This window comes from Salvelinus sp. IW2-2015, unplaced genomic scaffold (genome assembly GCF_002910315.2).
Source record: "Salvelinus sp. IW2-2015 unplaced genomic scaffold, ASM291031v2 Un_scaffold1352, whole genome shotgun sequence".
Lineage (NCBI taxonomy): Eukaryota > Metazoa > Chordata > Actinopteri > Salmoniformes > Salmonidae > Salvelinus > Salvelinus sp. IW2-2015.
The window spans coordinates 6,157-26,133 of NW_019942855.1; the positions used below are offsets into that span (position 1 = coordinate 6,157).

At 44.0% G+C, this 19,977-nt stretch overlaps 1 protein-coding gene across 1 annotated transcript in view; it reads right to left on the reverse strand.

Moving 5' to 3' along the window:
• Positions 1-12,385: 12,385 nt before the first annotated feature.
• Positions 12,386-19,977, reverse strand: part of macrod1 (mono-ADP ribosylhydrolase 1) — a 71,022-nt gene continuing 63,430 nt past the window's right edge. Inside the window, exons 4-5 of the mRNA XM_024137946.2 lie at positions 18,513-18,615; positions 12,386-12,425 (exon numbers count right to left, since the gene is read on the reverse strand). Of these exons, the coding sequence (XP_023993714.2) occupies positions 12,386-12,425; positions 18,513-18,615 (143 nt within the window). The remainder of the gene's footprint in view (positions 12,426-18,512; positions 18,616-19,977) is intronic.

The window sequence follows — 19,977 nt, forward strand, 5'->3', positions numbered from 1 at the left end:
CCACTTGTGTCATAACATTTATCACCCGGCCCTTGCCACTTGTGGCATACATTCTCACCCTGCCCTGCCCAACTGTGTCATACATTATCACCCTGGACACTGTGGCATACATTCTCACCCTGCACTGCCACTGTGTCCATACATTATTGCCCTGTGACTTAAAGGGTGGAAGGCAGCGTACGATGCGCTGACTGACTGAGATTGAAAACACACAGACTGAATGTCTAGGCCCTTGGGGGTAGAGAAGCAGCATTTAGTTACAGTTGCTGCTGTCGTGAATAGAACTGGAGGTGACGCGACACCAGACAGCTAGTCACCCCCTCACCCACACACTCTCACTCACTGAAATAGAGAACAAGTGTTATAAACAAGACCAAGAGAGGAGAAAGGAAGAGAGGGACGGATGGAGCGAGAAATGAGAGATGGGAGGGAAAGAGCGATAGATGTTATAAATTAGTTCTGAGGAAGAACATTAAGCGATTAAGTTAGGAAGAATTAGATGAGAGGAAAAAGGAGAAGAGCATTGGGAGAAGATTCATTAGCAAGGTCATTTTTATTCTAGTTCCCTTATGTTTGACCTTGTAATTTTGACAGATTATGTGATGTGAGTGTGTGTGTGTGGTTTGGCTGTTGTGTGGTGTGTAATGTGTTGTGTGTGTGTGTGTGTGTGTGTTGTGTTGTGGTTGGTGTGCTGTGTGGTGTGGTTTTTTGGTGGGTGTGTGGGGTGTCACAAACCTCCAGGTCTTAAGGATTTGTGGGGGTTATGAAATGCGGTCCTCTATAGATCCTGGCGTATATTACCAGGGACAGCTCCAAATACTGCCACTGCCCTCACAAACCTGCATTTTATCAGACTACAGAGAACAGACCCCACATGGACCTTGTTAAATCAAACTCGAAAAGAACTTTACAAGACGATGTGATGATACAAAACAACACAAAGACACAAAGAAATATCTCTCACAGCCATACAAAGACAAACCAAAAGACAATATCTCTCACAGCCATACAAAAGAACACCAAGATACAAAGACAATTATCTCTCACAGCCATACAAAGACAACACAAGACACAAAGACAAATTCTCACAGCCATACAAAAACAACACAAAGATACAAAGACAATATCTCTCACACGCAACAAAGACAACACCAGACTACAAAACAATATCTCTCACAGCCATACAAGACAACACACAAGATACAAAGACAATATTCTCACAGCCATACAAGAAAACACCAAGATCAAGACAAATATTTCACAGCCAACAAAGACACACCAAGATACAAAGAAATATCTCTCACACGCCATTACAAAGACAACACCAAGATACAAAGACACAAGACAATATCTCTCACAGCCATACCAAAGACAACACCAAGATACAAAAACAAAGACAATATCTCACAGTCATACAAAGACAACACAAAGACACAAAGACAAATCTCGTCACAGCCATAAAAAGACACACCAAGATACAAAGACAAAGACAATATCTCTCACAGCCATACAAAGACAACACAAAGATACAAAGACAATATCTCTCACAGCCATACAAAGACAACACAAAGACACAAAGACAATATCTCTCACAGCATCAAAGACAACACCAAGATACAAAGACAATATCTCTCACAGCCATAACAAAGACAACACAAGATACAAAGACAATATCTCTCACAGCCATACAAAGACAACACAAAGACACAAAGACAATATCTCTCACAGCCATACAAAGACAACACAAGATACAAAGACAATATCCTCTCACAGCCATACAAAGAAACAAACACAGATACAAAAACACAAAGACAATATCTCTCACAGCCTACAAAGACAACACCAAGATACAAAAGACAATATCTCTCACAGCCATACAAAGACAACACAAGATACAAAGACAATATCTCTCACAGCCATACAAAGACAACACCAAGACACAAAGACAATATCTCTCACAGCCATACAAAAAACAACACAAAGACACAAAGACAATATCTCTCACAGCCATACAAAGACAACACCAAATACAAGAACAATATCTCTCACAGCCAACAAAGACAAAAAAAAAAAAAAAAAAAAAAAAAACACCAAGATACAAAGACAATATCTCTCACAGCCATACAAAGAACAACACCAAGATACAAAGACACAAGACAATATCTCTCACAGCCATACAAAGACAACACCAAAGATACAAAAACACAAAAGACAATATCTTCTCACAGTCATACAAAGACAACACAAAGACACAAAGACAAAATCTCTCACAGCCATACAAAGACAACACCAAGATACAAAGACACAAAGACAATAATCTCTCACAGCCATACAAAGACAAAACACAAAGATACAAAGACAATATCTCTCACAGCCATACAAAGACAACACCAAAGACACCAAGACAATATCTCTCACAGCCATACAAAGACAACACCAAGATACAAAAGACAATATCTCTCACAGCCATACAAAGACAACACCAAGATACAAAGACAATATCTCTCACAGCCATACAAAGACAACACAAAGACACAAAGACAATATCTCTCACAGCCATACAAAGACAAACACCAAGATACAAAGACAAGTATTCTCACAGCCATACAAAGACAACACCAAGATACAAACACAAAGACAATATCTCTCACAGCCATACAAAGACAACCACCAAGACACAAATACAATATCTCTCACAGCCATACAAAGACAACACCAAGATAAAGACAATATCTCTCACAGCCATACAAAAACAACACAAAGATACAAAGACAATACTCTCACAGCCATACAAAAACAACACAAAGATACAAAGACAATATCTCTCACAGCCATACAAAGACAATATCTCTCACAGCCATACAAAGACAACACCAAGATACAAAAGACAATATCTCTCACAGCCATACAAAAACAACACAAGACACAAGACAATATCTCTCACAGCCAACAAAAACAACACAAATACAAAGACAATATCTCTCACAGCCATACAAAGACAACACCAAGATACAAAGACAATATCTCTCACAGCCATACAAAGGACAATATCTCTCACAGCCATTACAAAGACAACACCAAATACAAAGACAATATCTCTCACAGCCATACAAAAACAACACAAGAACACAAAGACAATATCTTCTCACAGCCATACAAAAAACAACACAAAGACACAAAGACAATATCCTCACAGCCATACAAAGACAACACCAAGATACAAAAACACAAAGACAATCTCTCACAGCCATACAAAGACAACACAAAGACACACAAGACAACTATCTCTCACAGCCATACAAAACAACACCAAGATACATAGACACAAAGACAATATCTCTCACAGCCATACAAAAGAACAACCACAAGATACAAAGACACAAAGACAATCTCTCACAGCCATACAAAGACAACACCAGATACAAAGAACACAAAGACAATATCTCTCACAGCCATACAAAGACAACACCAAGATACAAAGACACAAAGACAATATCTCTCACAGCATACAAAGACAACACAAGATTACAAAGACACAAGACAATATCTCTCACAGCCATACAAAGACAACACCAAGATACAAAGACACAAAGACAAATATCTCTCACAGCCATACAAGACAACACCAGATACAAAGACACAAAGACAATATCTCTCACAGCCATACAAAGACAACACCAAGATACAAAGACAATATCTCTCAGCAGCTCTAGAATGACTGACTGTAGTCATTCAATGTGACAAGTGGGAATTACTAAAGAAGTTCACTTAAGAGAAAATGGATTCTGAATCTATAAATTACAATTCAACCCCTACCCCGTAGAACACTGAAGGAAACTTGTGAGTCTACATATTCATATCCTTCTCTACCTTTTTTTTCTTCTTGAGGAGAGAAAAAGAGGAAAGAATAAAGAGACATGAGAAATGAAAGAAGAGGAGAATGGTAGAGAGCAGACAGAGAGATGTTGAGGACAGAGATAAAAAAAAGAAAAGTTGATGAGAGAAATAAAGAAACTCAAAGAGGGCAGTCATTAAGAGAGGGTGAATAAAGAGAAAAAAGATTGAGAAAAGAGAGGAATACGAGAAACAAGAGGAGGTTGGAGAAGAATAGATAAGGAGAAGAAACAACAGTGATGAGAGGAAACAAGAGAAGAGAGGAGGGTTGCAGGCGGACAGAAGAGAGGAGGGGTGCAGGCGGAAAACAAGAGAGGAGGGTGCAGGCGAGCAGAAAGAGAGGAGGGGTGCAGGCGGGCAGAAGAGAGGAGGGGTGCAGGTGGAAAACAAGACAGGAGGGGCAGGCAGAAGAGAGGAGGGTGCAGGCGGAGCAGAAGAGAGGAGGTGCAGGCGGAAAACAAGAGAGAGGGTGCAGGCGGAAAACAGTAGAGGAGGGTGCAGGCCGAGCAGAAGAGAAGAGGGTGCAGGGCGGAGCAGAAGAGAGGAGGGTGCAGGCGGAGCAGAAGAGAGGAGGGTGCAGGCGGAGAGAAGAGAGGAGGGGGCAGACGGAAAACAAGAGAGGAGGGGTGCAGCGGAGCAGAAGAGAGGAGGGGGCAGCGGAGCAGAAGAGAGGAGGGTTGCAGGCGGAGCAGAAGAGAGGAGGGGTGCAGGCAGAAAACAAGAGAGGAGGCAGGCGGAGCAGAAAGAGAGGGAGGGGTGCAGGCGGAGCAGAAGAGAGGGAGGGGTGCAGGCGGAGCAGAAGAGAGGAGGGTGCAGGCAGAAAACAAGAGAGGAGGGGTGCAGGCGGAGCAAGAGAGAGGAGGGTGCAGGCGGAGCAGAAGAGGGAGGTGCAGGCGGAGCAGAGAGAGGAGGGTTGCACGCGGAGCAGAAGAGAGGAGGTGCAGGCGGAGCAGAAGAGAGGAGGGTGCAGGCGGGAGCAGAAGAGAGGAGGGGTGCAGGCGGAGCAGAAGAGAGGAGGGGTGCAGGCGGAAAACAAGAGAGGAGGGTGCAGGCGGAGCAGAAGAGAGGAGGGGTGCAGGCAGAAAACAAGAGAGGGGTGCAGGCGGAGCAGAAGAGAGGAGGGATGCAGGCAGAAAACAAGAGAGAGGTGCAGGCGGAGCAGAAGAGAGGAGGGTTGCAGCAGGAAACAAGAGAGGAGGGGTGCAGGCGGAGCACGGACAAGAGAGAGGGTCAGGAAGAAAACAAGAGAGGAGGGGTGCCGGCGGAGCAGAAAAGAGAGGAGGGTGCAGGCGGACAGAAGAGAGAGGGGTGCAGGCAGAAAACAAGAGAGGAGGGGTGCAGGCAGAAAACAAGAAGGAGTTGCAGGCGGAAAACAAGAGGAGGGGTTGCAGGCAGAAAAACAAGAGAGGAGGGGTGCAGGCAGAAAACAAGAGAGGAGGGGTGCAGTCGGAAAACAAGAGAGGAGGGGTGCAGGCAGAAAACAAGAGAGGAGGGGTGCAGGCAGAAAACAAGAGAGGAGGGATGCAGTCGGAAAACAAGAGAGGAGGGTTGCAGGCGGAGCAGAAGAGAGGAGGGTTGCAGGCGGAGCAGAAGAGAGGAGGAGTGAGTGTTGGCTTCAGGGACCTACCAGGACAGTGTTTCAGTCTTACTGTCATCTCCCTACAACCTCCCTTATCGTTAAACACTGTCAGCTAGAGGAGAAGGAGGAGATAATTGGCTCTATGCTTACCTGGCTGGGAGGCTGCTCTTCTCAGCAAAATACACTCACAGACACACACGCAAAAACACACTCTTACTTGCTGTACATATGGAATACTAAGTCGCAGCAGATAACCTTGCCAGCTGACCGGTGATAGGTCCAGAGCCTGTCTGTTAAACTAATGGGGCGGAACTATTGCCTTTCCCAGAGTCCCCCAGCGAGAGGGCCAATCATTTATTTCAGCCTGGTTGCCATGGCAATATTTAGGATGGTCTGGTGGTGGACACCGTACAGTCCGGCCAACACAAAGCTCAAAGACAACATCAGCAGTATAGTGTGTGTGTTGGGGGAAAACCTGGGTTCAGAAACACGTGTATTTGATTTTTTGATATTTAAATACTTGTTTTCTGTGTATTTGAGTATTTGATATTTAAATACTTGTTTTCTGTGTATTTGAGTATTTGATATTTAAATACTTGTTATCTGTGTATTTCTAATAATGTGGCCCCAATCAACTTCTTCTATTGAAAGTATTTGAAAGTATTTTCAAATACTTATTTCAAATACTATTTTCAAATATCTGGGTTAAATGCATTTGAGTCAGTGTATTTGAGTATTTTCAAATAAATCCAAATATTCACCTACTTAGTAATATAGATATTTTACATAGTATTTTAAGTCCAGATCCTGTTGGGGGAAGTGATTCGTTTATCTTACGCTGACTGTATATGGATACTGTATATAGCAGTGGTCACCAACCTTTTCTGAGTCAAAATGCAGTCAGAGATCTACCGCTCATTAAAAAATAAACATGACTTAAAACGTAAGCCTATGCAGCATTAACCAATGAAAAACAGTTCTGTAGCGATGAGGTTTGTGCAGTAAGCTATAGGCCCAATACGTTATCACTGCATACTGGCTACGCATCAATTGATCTGCCAATGCTGTTCTTCTCAGATCATTTTGAAAATATATATATTTTTTGTGTGTATATATATAATCACACTGGTAATTGATCATTTGTTGTGTCACTTGTGAGGCACAGCTGAGTGAGCATAATAATTGGCAAATATATACAGTGGGGAGAACAAGTATTTGATACACTGCCGATTTTGCAGGTTTTCCTACTTACAAAGCATGTAGAGGTCTGTAATTTTTATCATAGGTACACTTCAACTGTGAGAGACGGAATCTAAAACAAAAATCCAGAAAATCACATTGAATGATTTTTAAGTAATTAATTTGCATTTTATTGCATGACATAAGTATTTGATCACCTACCAACCAGTAAGAATTCCGGCTCTCACAGCCTGTTAGTTTTTCTTTAAGAAGCCCTCCTGTTCTCCACTCATTACCTGTATAACTGCACCTGTTTGAACTTGTTACCTGATAAAAGACACCTGTCCACACACTCAATCAAACAGACTCAACCCTCACAATGGCCAAGACCAGAGAGCTGTGTAAGGACATCAGGATAAAATTGTAGACCTGCACAAGGCTGGGATGGGCTACAGACAATAGGCAAGCAGCTTGGTGAGAAGGCAACAACTGTTGGCGCAATTATTAGAAAATGGAAGAAGTTCAAGATGACGGTCAATCACCCTCGTCTGGCTCCATGCAAGATCTCACCTCGTGGGCATCAATGATCATGAGGAAGGTGAGGGATCAGCCCAGAACTACACGGCAGGACCTGTCAATGACCTGAAGAGAGCTGGGACCAACAGTCTCAAAGAAAACATTAGTAACACACTACGCCGTCATAGATTAAAATCCTGCAGCGCACGCAAGGTCCCCTGCTCAAGCAGCGCATGTCCAGCCCGTCTGAAGTTTGCCAATGACCATCTGGATGATCCAGAGGAGAATGGGAGAAGGTCATGTGGTCTGATGAGACAAAAATAGAGCTTTTTGCTCTAAACTCCACTCGCCGTGTTTGGAGGAATAGAAGGATGAGTACAACCCCAAGAACACCATCCCAACCGTGAAGCATGGAGGTGGAAACATCATTCTTTGGGGATGCTTTTCTGCAAAGGGGACAGGACGACTGCACCGTATTGAGGGGAGGATGGATGGGGCATGTATCGCGAGATCTTGACCACAACCCCTTCCCTCAGTAAGAGCATGAAGATGGGTCGTGTGGGTCTTCCAGCATGACAACGACCCGAAACACACAGCCAGGGCAACTAAGGAGTGGCTCCGTAAGAAGCATCTCAAGGTCCTGGAGTGGCCTAGCCAGTCTCCAGACCTGAACCCAATAGAAAATCTTTGGAGGGAGCCGAAAGTCCGTATTGCCCAGCGACAGCCCCGAAACCTGAAGGATCTGGAGAAGGTCTGTATGGAGGAGTGGGCCAAAATCCCTGCTGCAGTGTGTGCAAACCTGGTCAAGAACTACAGGAAACGTATGATCTCTGTAATTGCAAACAAAGGTTTCTGTACCAAATATTAAGTTCTGCTTTCTGATGTATCAAATACTTATGTCATGCAATAAAATGCAAATTAATTACTTAAAAATATACAATGTGATTTTCTGGATTTTTGTTTTAGATTCCGTCTCTCATAGTTGAAGTGTACCCCCACTGTATATGGGATGGGGCACAGTGTCTCCTGACCCCTCCTGTCTCAGCCTCCAGTATTTATGCTGCAGTAGTTATGTGTCGGGGGGCTAGGGTCAGTTTGTTATATCTGGAGTACTTCTCCTGTCTTATCCGGTGTCCTGTGTGAATTTAAGTATGCTCTCTCTAATTCTCTTCTTTCTTTCTTCTCTGAGGACCTGAGCCCTAGGACCATGCCTCAGGACTACCTGGCATGATGACTCCTTGCTGTCCCCAGTCCACCTGGCCGTGCTGCTGCTCCAGTTTCAACTGTTCTGCGGGCTATGGAACCCTGACTTGTTACCGGACGTGCTACCTGTCCCAGACCTGCTGTTTTCAACTCTCTAGAGACTGCAGGAGCGGTAGAGATACTCTTAATGATCGGCTATGAAAAGCCAACTGACATTATCCCTGAGGTGCTGATTGCTTGCACCCTCGACAACTACTGTGATTATTATTATTTGACCATGCTGGTCATGTATGAACTTTGAACATCTTGGCCATGTTCTGTTATAATCTCCACCCGGCACAGCCAGAAGAGGACTGGCCACCCCTCATGCTGGTTCCTCTCTAGGTTTCTTCCTAGGGTTTGGCCTTCCTAGGGAGTTTTTCCTAGCCACCGTGCTTCTACACCTGCATTGTTGCTGTTTGGGGTTTTAGGCTGGGTTTCTGTACAGCACTTTGAGATATCAGCTGATGTAAGAAGGGCTTAATAAATACATTTGATTTGATATATATCTTTTTGTTTGTTGTACTCTTACCCCTTTTTCGTGATATCCAATTGGTATCAGTCTTGTCCCATCGCTGCAACTCCCCGACCGACTCGGGAAAGGCGAAGGTCGAAAGCCATGCGTCCTCCGAAACACCACCCTGCCAAGCTGTACTGCTTCTTGACACACTGCTCGTTTAACCCAGAAGCCAGACACACCAATGTGTCGGAGGAAACACCGTCCAGCTGGTGACCGGAGTCAACTTGCAGGCGCCCGGCCCACCTCAAGGAGTTCGCTAGAGCGCGATGGGACATCTACCTCTACTTCGGCCGGCCGAACAATCCCCTAACCCGGAGCAGCGTACCTCCTCTCTCCGCTGAGAAAAGGGGACACAGTCTTCCAGCTGATGGCAAAAGTCAAGTCGCACTGCATTATATCTGTTTCATATAGTACCAATTAATACTCCTATGACCAGAGAAAGTGGAATATTCCATGATATTAAAAAAGACACACGCCGCTAATAATACCAACGCTAGCTTATCGGAACACTTTGCTGTACTCCTTCAATTCAGCTGCAGTGCTGGTTGTAGCGTGGGTGGAAGTAGGGAGAACGCACATTTCATGGCTTAAAGTGTTGACAGTGCTGAATAACAACTGAAACATGAAGTCAGTCATAAAAACAGCAGCTCTTTGCTGTATTCGTTGACAGTCTCTGTCGTGATGGTTTTAAACTTTTTGAAATCTCACAGTATCAACTTTGCTGTGCGTTCAAGGTTTCTTTTTACAGTCTATGGCTCGTGGAAACTGTGCAGACACAGTGATCTGAGCTATCTGATTGGCCAGCGATAGGCACTCTTGATTTAGTGTCTAGGCCTGCCGGGTAGGCAGAGTTCTACCTTCAGACACATGAAATGGTTCAAAATGGGCACACTGCCTTCCTGGTGCTATGGCTGCTGGATCAAGGGCACCAACAGCACGAATAAATTAAAAGAATAGGAAGGCTTTATCGTTGGGTTTTTTACAGAAATGTTTGAAGATCGACTAGGAATACCTTGGATATGGACCGGTTGGTGACCACTGGTATATAGAGTACTGACTGGCATTGACAAGAACAACACTTGTTTTTAACAGATCTTGTTTTCTTAAGAGACTTTAGCAGATCTGTGAATTGACTCTAAGTGAAGGCTGCATTATTATGTATGTGTAGGTGTTTTGACATGGAGCTCATTCTATTCTGTTCACCAGCAGCCCACAGAGCACACACGCATCACAGTACATCTCATCTCTGCTACCCACTCTGCCTGCCTGCCTCCTGGTAGCCACTCTGTGGGACACACAGTTGAAAATCACTGGCCTATTGTCAATGTGATGTATGCAGGACAAAGCGTTTCCCTGCTCTCTTCAAATCCTAATCTATCAACTTCATCACCCACTGAGCTCCTGCTCACTGCCTTTATGTCCCTCCCTCACTGTCTTTCAAACGTTTCCCCTTGTTTATCTCTGTCTCCCCCTCTCTTTAAAGGTCTGACCAGTCTGTACCTGCCTAATTAGCATCTACCTCTACTCTGCCATAAAGAACAGAGGAGAGAGAGGGGGGAGAGAGAGGGAGGGAGAGAGGAACGAGGGGAGACAGAAGAAAAAGAGAGAGAGAGAAAGTGAGATTGCCAGTGATAGAGAAGATGGGAGAGAAAGCATATCCACTGTTGATCTAGAGTTGTAACACGGTGAGAGGAGAGCGTATGGAACCAGATATCTAGAGTTGTAACACGGTGAGAGGAGAGCGTATTGAACCAGATATCTAGAGTTGATACAAGGTGAGACGGAAGAGCGTATGGAACCAGATATCTAGAGTTGATACAAGGTGAGAGGAGAGCGTATTGAACCAGATATCTAGAGTTGATACAAGGTGAGAGGAGAGCGTATGGAACCAGATATCTAAGAGTTGATACATGGTGAGAGGAGAGGAACCAGATATCTAGAGTTGATACAAGGTGAGAGGAGAGCGTATGGAACCAGATATCTAGAGTTGATACATGGTGAGAGGAGAGGAACCAGATACACTACATGGTGTCTAATTCCAAAATCATGTTTATTAATATGGAGTTGGTCCTCACTTAGCTGCTATAAGAGCCTCCACTCTTCTGGGAAGGCTTTCCACTAGATGTTGGAACATTGCTGTGGGGACTTGCTTCCATTCAGACACAAGAGCATTAGAAAGGTCGGGCGCTGATGTTGGGTGATTAGGCCTGGCTCGCATTCCAATTCATCCCAAAGGTGTTCAATGGGGTTGAGGTCAGGGCTCTGTGTAAGCCAGTCAAGTTCTTGCACACCGATTTTGACAAAGCATTTCTGTATGGACCTCGCGTTGTGCACCAGGGCATTGTCATGCTGAAACAGGAAAGGGCCTTCCACATGCAGTTTGAAACTCGACAGCGAGTGTTGCAACTGAGGACAGACGATTTTTACTCACTTCAGCACAGTGGGATCCCGTTCTGTAAGCTTTTGTGGCTGAGCCGTTGATGCTCCTAGACGTTTTCACTTCACAATAACAGCACTTACAGTTGACCGGGGCTGCTCTAGCGGGCCAGAAATGTGGCGAACTGACTTGTTGGAAAGGTGACATTCTATGATGGTACCACGTTGAAAGTCACTGAGCTCTTCAGTACGGGCCATTCTACTGCCAGTGTTTGTCTATGGAGAATGCATGGCTGTCATGTCTGGACAATCATTAAATGTTTAGACGGTTATTTTATCAAATCAATTCTCTATGTGTAATTATTATTACATGATTAAACTAATCATGTAAACTGTAATTAACTTGGAAGTCGGGGCACCATGGGAAAATGTTTTCATATCTCATCGGTAATAGTCTTATTAATGTATTATCATTACCTCATCAGTTCTCATTATTGAACGTCTCAAACCCTTGGATATCTGCACGAACCCGAGCATAAATCATGAATCAGCGATATACAAATTGGCTTAATTATTTATTTACTAACTAACTAAATAATCACAGAAATACATAAACAAACAGTAGGTACAGTTGAAGTCAGAAGTTTACATACACTTAGGTTGGAGTCATTAAAAAAAGTTCCAACCACTTCACAAATTTCTTGTTAACAAACTATAGTTTTGGCAAGTCGGTTAGGACATCTACTTTGTGCATGACAAGTAATTTTTCCAACAATTGTTTACAGACAGATTATTTCACTTATAATTCACTGTAACACAATTCCAGTGGGTCAGAAGTTTAAATTGACTGTGCCTTTAAACAGCTTGGAAAATTCCAGAAAATGATGTCATGGCTTTAGAAGCTTCTGATAGGCTAATTGACATCATTTGAGTCAATTGGACATTGACTCAAATGATGTCAAAAGGTGTACCTGTGGATGTATTTCAATGCCTACCTTTAAACCCAGTGCCTCTTTGCTTGACACCATGGGAAAATCTAAAATAATCAGCCAAGACCCCAGAAAAACAATTGTATACCTCTACAAGTCTGGTTTATCCTTGGGAGCAATTTCCAAATGCCTGAAGGTACAAACAATAAGATACAAAGGTACAAACAATAGTTTGAAGGTACAAACAATAGTACGCAAGTATGAACACCATGGGACCACGCAGCCATCATACCACTCAGGAAGGAGACGCGTTCTGTCTCCTAGAGATGAACGTACTTTGGTGCGAAAAGTGCAAATCAATCCCAGAACAACAGCAAAGGACCTTGTGAAGATGCTGGAGACTGGTGCACTAATGCATCTTAAAGTTGGTTGCCGAGCGCCGTGTAAAATCCACAGAAGAAAAAGACTGAACGAGGAGAGATTACTAGAAACTAACTAGGTTTCCTTCTTTTATCTGTGGATTAATTGTCGGAGTTGAGAACACACAATTTTGTGTGACTCAAAATTGGTCAAAATTCTACAAAGATAAAAAAAACAAAGGACCTTGTACATTTCAGGTAAAATAACAACCCAATGTTTATATCCCAGGACAAATTAGCTAGCAACAGCAAGCTAGCTAGCTAAAATGGCCATAATTGTTTCATGTGTTTCGACCTGTCCCCAAATGAATGTAGTTGGTTCAGGGTCAGTTTTGATATTTCAACCTGCGTGTCCTGATCGTGTCTGGACAAAATCAACAAGCGCGGACGCACGCGCGTGCCCAGTCTAGTTAGTATGTCAGCAACCGGTGTGGCTGAAATAGCAGAATCTGAAGGGGTGTCCACATACTTTTAGTATATCTACCATGTAGTATATCTGGTGGTAGAATCCTCCTTAGAGATTGTCAGTTCTACATAGATCTTGGCTTTGCTTCTGAATATGACATCTTCATTTATTTATTTATTCAGCAGCCAGGGACCATGCATAACATACTCTAAGTATTGCACAAAATAAGTTACAGTAGCTAAATATAGCTCATTCCCATTTGTGGTCCACCACTACTATTTCCCTCCAAACAGGCAGGAAGTAGTGCCCTGCGTAGCAACCTGAGACACTGCCATGGAGACGCAGCGACAGGAAGAGACTGCCTGGGATAGACCAAACACAGCTAGGCCTTCTAGGTGAATAACACACAAACACACTTTGGCACGCACTCACACACACGGTCGCACTCACATGGTCACACCCTCAGCTGGGGGGGGGGACTGAGTGACTGGCCACTAGTAGTACAGATTTATCACTGGTATCGATTACCTCCACAGTCTCTCAACACCACACACACGCCGCAAAGCACTGAATTAACAACAGACTGAGAAATGACTGTTTATATACACAGCACCCCATAGTAATAAATGATATACAGTGCATTCAGAAAGGATTCAGGGCGCTTGCCTTTTAACACATTTTGTTACATTACAGCCTTAATTTAAAATGGATTCAACAAAAACTGTTCCTCAATCTACACACAATACCTTACAATGACAAAGCAAAAAGTTTTTTCTTTAATGTTTGCAAATGTATAAATAACAGAAATATTACAAAAAATTTTAACTACTTAAGAATTCAGACCCTTTGCTATCAGACTCGAAATTGAGCTCAGGTGCATCCGTTTCCAAATATCATCCTTGAGATGTTTCTACAACTTGATTGGAGTCCACCTGTGGTAAATTCAATTGATTGGACATGATTTGGAAAGGCACACACCTGTCTATATAAGGTCACACAGTTGACAGTCAGAGCAGAAACCAAGCCATGAGGTCAAAGAATTGTCCGTAGAGCTCAGAGACAGGATTGTGTCGAGGCACAGATCTGGGGAAAGGTACCAAAACATTTATGCAGCATTGAAGGTCCCCAAGAACACAGTGGCCTCCATCATTCTTAAATGGAAGAAGTTTGGAACCACCAAGACTCTTCCTAGAGCTGGCTGCCCGCCAAACTGAGCAATCAGGGGAGAAGGGCCTTGGTCAGGGAGGGGACCAAGAACCCGATGGTCACTCTGACAGAGCTCCAGAGTTCCTCTGTGAAGATGGGACACCATCTCTGCAGCACTCCACCAAATCAGGCCTTTATGGTAAAGTGGCCAGATGGAAGCCACTCCTCACTAAAAAGGCACATGACAGCCCGCTTGGAGTTTGCCAAAAGGCACCTAAAGGATTCTCAGACCATGAGAAACAAGATTCTCTGTTCTGATGAAACCAAGATTGAACTCTTTGGCCTGAATGCCAAGCATCACATCTAGAGGAAATCTGTCACCATTCCTATGGTGAAGCATGGTGGTGGCAGCATCATGCTGTGGGGATGTTTTTCAGTGGCAGGGATTGGGAGACTAGTCAGGATCGAGGGAAAGATGAATGGAGCAAAGTACAGAGAGATCCTTGATGAAAACCTGCTCCAGAGCGCTCAGGACCTCAGACTGGGGAGAAGGTTCACCTTCCAACAGGACAATGACCCTAAGCACACAGCCAAGACAACACAGGAGTGGCTTCGGGACAAGTCTCTGAATGTCCTTGAGTGACCCAGCCAGAGCCCGGACTTGAACCTGATCGAACATCTCTGGAGAGACCTGAAAATAGCTCTGCAGCGACGCTCCCCATCCAACCAGACAGAGCTTGTGAGGGTCTGTAAAGAAGAACGTTAGAAACCCCCCAAATACAGGGTGCCAAGCTTGCAGCGTCATACCCAAGATGACTCAATGCTGTAATCGCTGCCAAAGTGCTTTAACAAAGTACTGAGTAAAGGGTCTGACTACTTAAGTAACTGTTTTTGCTTCATCGTTATGGGGTATTGTGTGTAGATTGGTGAAGGGGAAAAACTATTTAATCAATTTTAGAATAAGGCTGTACTTTCGAATGCACTGTACTAATGACTTCTCACCAGCAGTCTCACATAATATACTAACTAGGACGCTGGATGCAAACACACACCACACATACTTGCAAAAACATTTCCTCTCTCTCACACTCATGAAGTCAGAGAACTGTTCCAAGTAATGGACACATCTCAACATCAACTGTTCAGAGGAGATTGTGTGAATCAGGCCTTCATGGTCCAATTGCTGTAAATAAATCACTACTAAGTCACCAATAAGAAGAGATTTGCTTGTGCCAAGAAACACGAGCAATGAACGTTAGACCAGTGGAAATCTGTCCTTTGGTTTGATAAGTTCAAATTCCAGAAAAATCCAGGAAATTATGTCATGGCTTTAGAAGCTTCTGATAGATTAATTTACATCATTTGAGTCAATTGGAGGTGTACCTGTGGATGTATTTCAAGGCCTACCTTCAAACTCAGTGCCTCTTTGCTTGACATCATGGGAAAATAAAAAGAAATCAGCCAAGACCCCAGAAAAATAATTGTACACCTCCACAAGTCTGGTTTATCCTTGGGAGCAATTTCCAAACGCCTGAAGGTACCATGTTCATCTGTACAAACAAGTATAAACACCATGGGACCCCGCAGCCATCATACCGCTCAGGAAGGAGATGCGTTCTGTCTCCTGGAGATGAACGTACTTTGGTGCGAAAAGTGCAAATCAATCCCAGAACAACAGCAAAGAACCTTGTGATGATGCTGGAGGAAACAGGTACAAAAGTATCTATATCCACAGTAAAACGAGCCCTATATCGACATAACCTGAAAGGCCACTCAGCAAAGAAGAAGCCACTGCTCCAAAACCGCCATAAAAAAGCCAGACTACAGTTTGCAACTGCACATGGGGACAAAGATCATACTTTTTGGAGAAATGTCCTCTGGTCTGATGAAACAAAAATAGAACTGTTTCGCCATAATGACCCTCGTTATGTTTGGAGGAAAAAGGGAGATGCTTGCAAGCCGAAGAACACCATCCCAACCGTGAAGCACAGGGGTGGCAGCATCATGCTGTGGGGGTGCTTTGCTGCAAGAGGGACTGGTGCACTTCACAAAATATATGGCATCATGAGGATGTAAAATGACGTGGATATATTGAAGCAACATCTCAAGACATCAGTCAGGAAGTTAAAGCTTGGTCGCAAATGGGTCTTCCAAATGGACAATGACCCCAAGCATACTTCCAAAGTTGTATCAAAATGGCTTAAGGACAACAAAGTCAAGGTATTGGAGTGGCCATCACAACGCACTGACCTCAATCCTATAGAAAATTTGTGGGCAGAACTGAAAAAGCATGTGCGAGCAAGGAGGCCTACAAACCTGACTCAGTTACACCAGCTCTGTCAGGAGGAATGGGCCAAAATTCACCCAACTTATTGTGGGAAGCTTGTGGAAGGCTACCTGAAACGTTTGACAAAAGTTAAACAATTTAAAAGGCAATGCTACCGAATACTAATTGAGTGTATGTCAACTTCTGACCCACTGGGAATGTGATGAAAGAAATAAAAGCTGAAATAAATCATTCTCTCTACTATAATTCTGACATTTCACATTCTTAAAATAAAGTGGTGATCCTAACTGACCTAAGACAGGGGATTTTTTACTAGGATTAAATGTCAGGAATTGTGAAAAACTGAGTTTAAATGTATTTGGCTAAGGTGTATGTAAACTTCCGACTTCAACTGTATATGGCTGCCAAATATTTGATGAACCAAAAACTACAACAGTTAGTTGAATTAGTCTAAATATATGATCATTAGCACATAGTTTGGAGGGCTCTCAGACATGAATCTTAATATAGCCTATAGATAGAATTAATTACATGAGGGACTTAACTTCCGGCGCCGACAGAGATGGCCGCCTTGCTTCGCGTTCCTAGGAAACTATGCAGCATTTTTTTTAATGTGTTATTTCTTACATTGGTACCCCAGGTAATCTTAGGTTTTATTACATACAGTCGGGAGGAACTATTGGATATAAGAGCAACGTCAACTCACCATCATTACCACCAGGAATACGACTTTCCCGAAGCGGATCCTCTGTTTTGCCCACCACCCAGGACAATGGATTGGATCCCAGCAGGCGACCCAAAACAACGACGCAGTAGAAGGGGCAGACGGAGCGGTCTTCTGGTCAGGCTCCGTAGACGGGCACATCGCGCACCGCTCCCGCGGATACTACTCGCCAATGTCCAATCTCTTGACAACAAGGTAGATGAAATCCGTGCAAGGGTTGCCTTCCAGAGAGACATCAGAGACTGTAACGTTCTTTGTTTCACGGAAACCTGGCTCACTCAAGACACGCTATCGGAGTCGGTACAGCCAGCTGGTTTCGTCACGCATCGCACCGACAGAAACAAGCATCTTTCTGGTAAGAAGAAGGGCGGGGGTGTATGCCTTATGATCACACCACGTCTCGTTAATCATAACAACATACAGGAACTCAAGTCCTTCTGTTCACCTGACTTAGAATTCCTCACAATCCCCCCCAAGCAGACACATCAATGGCACTGAACAAACTTAATTTGACTCTATGTAAACCACATATCCTGAGGCTGCATTTATTGTAGCTGGGGATTTTAGCAAGGCTAATCTGAAAACAAGGCTCCCTAAATTCTATCAGCATATCGATTGCGCAACCAGGGCAGGCAAAACCCTAGATCATTGTTATTCTAACTTCCGCAACGCATATAAGGCCCTCCCCCGCCCTCCTTTCGGAAAAGATGACCACGAGTCCATTTTGTTGCTTCCAGCCTATAGACAGAAACTAAAACAGGAAGCTACCGCGCTCAGGTCTGTTCAACGCTGGTCCGACCAATCGGATTCCACGCTTCAAGATTGCGTCGATCACATGGACTGGGATATGTTCCGCATTGCGGCGAACAACAACACTGATGAATACGCTGATTCGGTGAGCGGGTTAATTAGCAAGTGCATCGGCGATGTCGTACCCACAGCGTCTATTAAAACATTCTCAAACCAGAAACCGCAGTTCCAGATACAGCCCTGCCATTAGTTGAAGGCAGCCAATCCAATTGTTTCTGAAAAGTAGTCACTTCCTGAGATCTGTATTGAAATATTTTTGGAAAGTAGTTGCTTTCTCAGATCTGTATTCAAATCGTTTTAAAAAGTTGCCATTTTTTGGTATCTGTTTGGGGATTTGACTACAAATAGTTTTAGTCACCTCCAAAGTAAGTAAACCCCAATTTCTATTTTACTTTCGATGAAGCATAGTTAAAACTATAGTTATCCCAGGTCTACACACACACACACACACACACCACACACAACACACACACACACACACACACAGCGGTCTGTATTCTTTCTCTCCTGGAACAAGGGAACAGAAATAAAAGAGTAAAGAGCGACAGAAGGACTCACCTCCTCCTCCCCCCAACAGGGTCTTGTTGGCTGAAAGATAAAACAGAAAAGAGAAACATCATGAGAAAACATTCTTTATAATGCAAATATACCTTCTGGCTGGCAGGATTGTATAGCCCTTCAAGGTCTTATTCCAACCTTCCTGGAAATAAACAGCGGTATGGCTGAGCCATATATATACATATATATAGCACTGGGATTGGTCCATTGTGTCACCAGCGCTGCATCTGACTTATGACCTTTGACCTCAGTGATGTCACAAGCTCCATCATCAGCCTTCATCACTCAATTGATTTGAAGGCGGGCTGGAATAAAATTCAGTTATTTCGGTTCCTGCCCTGCCACCAGGAGTCATGATCCAATACAGAGCAACTTTTAACCTGACAGGCTGGTCAATATGAGGATACCAAAGCACCACACACACTAGCTAGTGTGTAACTCTTCTGGACAGCTAGCCATTCAGACAGGGAAATACAGAGGAGAGGAGAGAGAGAAAGAGAGAGAGGTAGATTTTAGACATTGATATTTGGAACAGACAGCATCCGCCTATCCAGGAGCCTCTATTCATATGGTCTCAAGAGAAGAGAGGAGCAAGAGGAGAGGAGCGGCCGAGAGGAGAAAAGAGGAGCGAGAGGAGAAAAGAGGAGCGAGAGGAGAGGAGCGAGAGGAGAAAAGAGGAGCGAGAGGAGAGGAGCGAGAGGAGAGGAGCGAGAGGAGAGGAGCGAGAGGAGGCAGCAGAATGGCAACATCTGTCTGTCCCTCTGGAAGACAAAAGCATTAAAAACAGAGCCCAGCGCATGCACAGCCAAAACATGTCCATGTGCATGCACAACCACGCACAAACACACATATCTCACACATGGGCACACACAGACGTGGACCGACAAGATTGGATGTTGGTGTAACCATGGAAACTCCAAAGCCCAAAGGTTTGTTACTAAAACCTAGTTAATTAGAGAGAGAGAGAGAGGTGGAAAGAGCGAGAAAGAGGGGTGGAGAGAGCGAGAGAGATGGGTGGAAAGAGCGCGAGAGGGAGAGCGATAGAGAGGGGTGGAGAGAGAGATGGTGTCAGAAAGAGGTAAAATAAGTACTTAGCCTGTGGAGGTGCCTCTCCCACTTCTGTCAGTTAAAGGATGAATGTGTGAGGAGAGAGAGAAGAAAGTGAGACAGGAGGATGGGCAGAGAAAAAAAAGAGAGATAGTGTGTGAGGGAGAGGGACTGGGGAGACAGACAGAGGGGTGTACCGCTGTTACCCCAGGGAGACAGACAGAGGGGTGTACCGCTGTTACCCCAGGGAGACAGACAGAGGGGTGTACCTACATCTGTAAATTATGATAAAGTCGATACATGTTACAGTTAAAGCTAGAATCCTTAGTTGCTACATCAATTTAT